At 46.2% G+C, this 6000-nt stretch overlaps 1 protein-coding gene across 3 annotated transcripts in view; it reads right to left on the bottom strand.

Annotated features, from left to right (window-relative positions):
- Positions 1-1202: 1202 nt before the first annotated feature.
- The window catches only part of SPATS2L (spermatogenesis associated serine rich 2 like), a 169572-nt gene continuing 164774 nt past the window's right edge, over positions 1203-6000 (bottom strand). For 2 of the 3 annotated variants that reach the window (XM_065880343.1, XM_065880344.1), the window contains 2 exons: positions 5280-5500; positions 1203-2101 (listed from right to left, as the gene is read on the bottom strand). In XM_065880343.1, coding sequence (XP_065736415.1) covers positions 1706-2101; positions 5280-5500 — 617 coding nt within the window. In that variant the 3' untranslated portion in view covers positions 1203-1705. The remainder of the gene's footprint in view (positions 2102-5279; positions 5501-6000) is intronic. The other variant, XM_065880342.1, reaches the window with a different exon arrangement.

Below are 6000 nucleotides of genomic sequence, written 5' to 3'. Positions count from 1 at the left end.
GCGGCGGGGGGCGGGGGTGATGGTGGTGTGATGAATTGGGAGATTGGGATTGACAGATATACACTGATGTGTATAAAACAGATAACTAATAAGAACCTGCTGTATAAAAAAAATAAAATAAATTCAAAAATAAAATAAAATAAAATTCCTATTAAATCTCTGGGTACACCCAGAGACCTCAGAAGTTTCTCTCCAGAGAGAGCAAACATCCTCCCTGCACTTGGCAAAAGAAGAAACGGATGCTTGCGTGGTGTGCAGGCTCAGGTGCTCGGGGCTGCTCTGTGGAAGAGAGCCACTGAACCTGGGCTGCCAGAAGAAATGTTAACTTTGAGTTGAAAATAAGCATTTGAACTTGAAAGAGGCCAACACATCTGTAGGACACATGGAATTTCGATGGAAGCAGTGGCCAAACTGAGCTGCCTTGCCCTCCAAGACAGGGGACTTGGGGCTTCTTAGGATGTGGGCCCCCGGTATCCCCTCTCCCTTCCTCAGGTAACAGGAGCCCTGCTGCACACAGCCCCTGTGCTTCTGGGCAGCCGGCCACTACCCAGCTTGGGGGTGGGCTCTGATTAGTCTATGCTAATTAGCACATGTCATTTGCTGATTGGTTGAGGGACAAGCCTACCAGCAGCCTGGGCCAATGATATGCAAGACCCTCGCTGGGACTTTTGAGAAAGACGCTTGCTCCATGTGGACGCTACCTGGAGAGCTTCTCTTTTCTTCTGGACAGTGTAGGGGTGGACATGACTCTTAGGAGTGAGGCAGCTATTTGCCACCATTCTGAATACAATGTCAGCCCAAGGAGGAAGGGAGAGCTGAGATAACCAGGAGAAAGGGGCTAGAGTCCTGATCCATTTGGACCCAAGGCATACTTTGATACTGGGCTTTGCAGCCACTAAACCAATACCTTTTCTTTATTGTTTCAACGAGGCTAAGGTTTATATTACTTGCAACCAGGGTTTCCAAACTACCGTGCTGTGTCTAAGACGATCAGGGTGCACATCCATCTATATGCGTGTAACGTACTGGCAGGGCCATTGTCAGGCATTGTTTTTTCCAAAAGGTTACCTGTCCCAAGAGAAACAGTACTGTTCAAGCTCTGTGCCACAACTTCTAGTCTCTAAAGTTTTCTTGAAAGTACTACCTAGTACACTGGATGATAAAGTGGGCATAAATTAAAAAGAAAAAAAACAAGCCAGGTGTCAAATGCAGCATATTTTAATTTGTTTCAAATAAAGCAATATATGTATATATATATTTTTCAGAAAAACACCAGATGTTAAACTCTAGAAAAGCGCACGTGTCTTCAGCAGATCAAGTTTGATCAATAAGAATTTTGTTTTCAACATTAACTCTCTAAAGACGATCAATGGACTGACATCACTGCTACAACATAGGTCGCTACTGAGCCTCTGATCTTTAGCCACAACTTGATTTTCCTAACAAATGAGTAAATACTGCCTGGCTAAAATGCTGCAAAGTCTTGATGAGAAAAAGCGCCAACATATCAAGCAAAGCCATGAAAGTTATGAAGCAAGCTAGAGCTGATTATTAGAATTAGAAAAAATGATTAAGAGAGGATGACACAGCCGTACAGGGTTTGTATATTCGGATTGACTCTCTTTTGGCAGCGAATTGGGTCAGCACCTCGGGCAGGGAACAGAAACTGAATGAAAACGGCTTTTTTTTTTTTTTCTCTCCTAGCTCAGGCCACCAACGTCACAGCTGGGACGGAGAGAACCGCGGCATCTGTGGAAACTTCTATTCTCGTGGGGCAGAGATTGCACTGTGAAACCCTGGAGACGTTTCCCCGGAAAGGCCTGGCCTCTGAGTTGTCTGCAGCGTGCTGCCTTCGTCGGGGCTTTTCCGGATGGGCTGCGGCCTCGGGGGTCTTGGTTCCCAAAGAGGCCTCTTGGTTTTTGGTGCCGCCTTTGTTTTTGGGACGGAAGCCGTTGTGTGGTTGTCTTCTGTGTTCATGGCGGTTGTTGCCCTTCCCCATCGGATCAGCTTCGTTACCACTGCCCTGGGGCTTCGCAGACCCATTTAGCCTGTTGTTGTGATACTGCGGATTAAATCTTCGTCTTTGGCTAGAAGACCCATTCTACCAAAAAAAAAAAAAAAGAGGTATTAGATGCCAACAAACCTCAGACGACATCAGTAGACGTCAGGGAAACCAAATCTCTAAGTCACAGGTAAGCTTTTTTACACCCCAGAAGAATGTGACAACATGCAAATGAGGTCAAGCTGATAGAATCCTCGAGCTTAAAAGAGCAATGGGGATTCCCTGGTGGCACAGTGGTTGAGAGTCCGCCTGCCGATGCAGGCGACACGGGTTCGTGCCCCGGTCCGCGAGGATCCCACATGCCGCGGAGCGTCTGGGCCCGTGAGCCATGGCCGCTGAGCCTGCGCGTCTGGGGCCTGTGCTCTGCAACGGGAGAGGCCACAACAGTGAGAGGCCTGTGTACCGCAAAAAAAAAAACCAAAAAAAAAAAACAAAACAGTGGACTGTCTTGTAAATGGAACTCCAAGAAAATAAAATCATTGATGTTGAAAGAGAGGTTACAGAAGTGTAAGAGAGACAATTCCAGAACCAGGCCAAATAAACCCCATAAAGAATGCCTGAAATAAAACAGAATGAAATGTAACACAGAGGCAGGGAAACGATGATTCTCTACCATAAACATTTCTAGGACATTCTCTATAGACTCTGTATATGAATTCTCATGACATTTATGAAGAAAAACATAAAATTCTGTTTGTCATTTTTCGTCGCTGAAGCAGCTTTTCTATTTTATTTCAAAACAAATACCATAGTTCAGAAATCTTATCTTGGGTAAATACAGGGATGAGGTGTCTCTGGATCTTGGTGAGATGTATAGGTGACGTGTATTTTCAAAGAGATAATGAGTTCTTTTTCTAAACATTTTGCAGTTCTCAGCTAATGAATTTTGAAGCATCAGACTGAAAAACTGGCAACGCTCAACAAATCAGCAACCAAGAACATAAATGGACAAGTAAAAAGGAAGCAGTGGGTTAGCCTGTGTGTCTTCATACAAGAGAAAGATTTCTGAACTCCTTGAGGTCAATACCAGCCAACAGGTATGTAGTGCTTAAGTGTGCCAGGCACCAAGCGAGGCACTTGACCTTGTGCCACCTCATTTGTCATTGCCATCACCTTTTAAGAGAGCTTCTATGATGCATTTCATTTTGTCGATGAAGATAAGGAGTTTAAGGGACTTGCCCAAGGTCCACAGAAAGCGGTGGAGCCATTCTCACTGCACAGATTCCCTCCAGACAAGATTCATAAGCAGGTTGTTACATGAACACAGATCTTTTTTTGAAAATCAAACCTCTGTTACTAAAATGTGTAATTTTTTGAGTTACAAATATATCAAGTTCTTAATTTGTGCATTGTGACTGGATGGTATTGGTTTAGGGCAGACGCGCCCCTAGTAACTCAGGGCCCAGGGCAAGAGTACAAAGGCAGAGGCCCACGTACCATGTGTCTGAATATTTTCTCTTCCTACCTCTGGCTCCAACCCACATTGTGAGGAGCCGTGCCTACAGGAATGTGGACACTCCAGCCTGCTCACCTAAGCGTCGTCTCCACCTCCACAAATAATCGCCCTTTGGATCTAGGAGTGTGCAAACTCAAGGTGATGCATCCAGAGAAGTAGTCCAAACAGACCCCAAGAGCAGGCTTGGGGCTATCTGGGAATAGAGTTCCAGGATCTCGAGTATTTGGACCACTTTCCAGAAGGGAGAGTGTAGATTCTGGGTAGTCACATCTTGGTCTCGCTCCGTAGGGAGGGCCATGGGCCACGGGGGTTTACGCTAAAGCACAGGACCCAGCACAAGGGCCCTTCTGAGGCTCAGATATATGTTTAAGGTTAAACAGGCCATCGCCTGAAATGCTTTGCTGAAAATGATGAAACAGTGTATTGAAAAAGTATCTATGTGGACAGCATTTAATCTGGCCCCCTTTGCTTTTAAGAAAATTGTGACACAGAAATTCAGACTAAATCTTGGACTTAATTTTAGCAGGGGGTTTAATAATAAGCAAAGAGGGCTTCCCTGGTGGCGCAGCGGTTGGGAGTCCTGCTGGTGCAGGGGACGCAGGTTCGTACCCCGGTCCGGGAGGATCCCACATGCCGCGGAGCGGCTGGGCCCGTGAGTCATGGCTGCTGGGTGTGCGCGTCTGGAGCCTGTGCTCCGCAACGGGAGAGGCCACAGCAGTGAGAGGCCCGCGTACCGCAAAAAAAAACAAAACAATAATAAGCAAAGAAAAAAAGCTATGAAGCTGTATTTAGACAAGTGAAACAGATCTGGTTATGATCTTGAATTTATGACTGTATGAAATACTCCTTGTCCAAGTGCTATTTTAAAGTTCATGAAGACATCTGGGGCCAGAGAAATGCCTGTCACAGTCACTAATGAGAATTCTAAAAGACCAAGACCACAAAATCCAACAGGGCACTTGTTAGAAAACGAGCATTTTGGAATGCGTAAAAAAAAAAGTCTCTTTATTCAAGCTCTCTTTCTGAGAGCTCAGGAAAAATGTCTTTATAGCATTCCCAGCTTCTGAATCATCAAAACCCATTTCTTGGTCATTCTCTAATGATAAGGAGGAAATCACTTCTCAAGGATATAGTGGAGAAGCAGAAGGAGAGAAGACTGTCCTTTTGGATACTTCTATTTTTAAGGGTCATAGTAGATAAGAATTAATAATGTCATTTTGAAATGTATTCTCTTTACTGAAAGCCCAAGAGAAGAAAGTGCAGTTTGAACTAACTTTGGCCTCTTACAGAAAAACTAGACATAAATGGGAGTTAAAGGATCATAAAAAACATGCCAGATTTCTTCTCACTAATGGTGTCAGTGGCCAGGTTCTGAATCTTGTTCCCATGTCTGTGTGAGTCCCTTCCACATGTGGGCCAGTTACGAGGACCTGGGTGGCACTCAAGGCATGAGAAGCACCGTCTCATTTACGTGGACTCTTTGCTGATGCTGTCAAGTGTGTGAAGACCACTTCCTCCACGGGGGGCAGCGCCTATGAAATGGGGACCGGATGGGACCGGATGGGACCGGGGGAGCTCTGGGAGGCCGGACTGGCAGAAGGAGGCTCTGGAGGCCGGGCTGCTACTGGGGGTGGGCGGAGCCTGGGTGTGACCAGTGGTAGCTGTTTTCTTTGCAAACGAGTGGTTTCTTGCCCAGGCAATGCACTAGGGTCTGCGGGACTCCTGGAAGCAGGGCAAGGTGGCCTCCCTGGAGCAGTTTACCTGCTTATTAGCTGGCACAGCCTGGTGAGAGCTGTCAGCGGTGCTGGGAAGGTTGCTCGCCAGTTTGGGGTTTGCTGCTTTACCCTCGGAGGGCTTGTTGTGATTGGATGATTTTCTGGTGAAGTTACTCTGTTTCCCAGAGGTGGTCGCGTGAGCGTTGAGCAGCGGCAGCAGGGAGCTGCAGGGAGTTCTTGAGGAATAGTTGTTCTTTGGATGTGTAACTGCAACAAGAAAGCACTTGGTGTCAGGGGCTGTGCCTCGGTAACCCATTAGGAGATGGAGAAATTGGCAGGAGCTTCATAAAAACATTAAGTTTTTGTTTTTGTTTTTGGAAAGATATCGTTTGAAAAAGCACCTAGGTGCTTGGAGACCACCAAATGTCTTCTGTGAGAATCACTGAATAGCATAATCATTCAGGTTGGGAAACATCTGTAGGAAATGAGACAGATCTGAGCACCTTTAATATTATGCCTTAGGTCAAGAACCACCAAGGGAAGAGGGATAATGAAACCCCGAAGTGCCCTCTCAGCCCTGTCCACAAAGGTACTCTGCCGCTTGGGTTCCCCATTACCAAACCTGTTCTTGCCGTTCTTGTCATATCCCCAGACCCGTTGGTGTTGCAGAGATGCAGAAAAACCTAGAGGTACGCGGACACTTGGCTGGTCAGAGCCACAAGATTTTGAGAGCTTCAGAATGGGGTGATGCCAGGTGTCAGGAATTT

This window comes from Phocoena phocoena, chromosome 7 (assembly GCF_963924675.1).
Source record: "Phocoena phocoena chromosome 7, mPhoPho1.1, whole genome shotgun sequence".
Lineage (NCBI taxonomy): Eukaryota > Metazoa > Chordata > Mammalia > Artiodactyla > Phocoenidae > Phocoena > Phocoena phocoena.
This window is presented reverse-complemented; position numbering and strand designations above follow the sequence as displayed.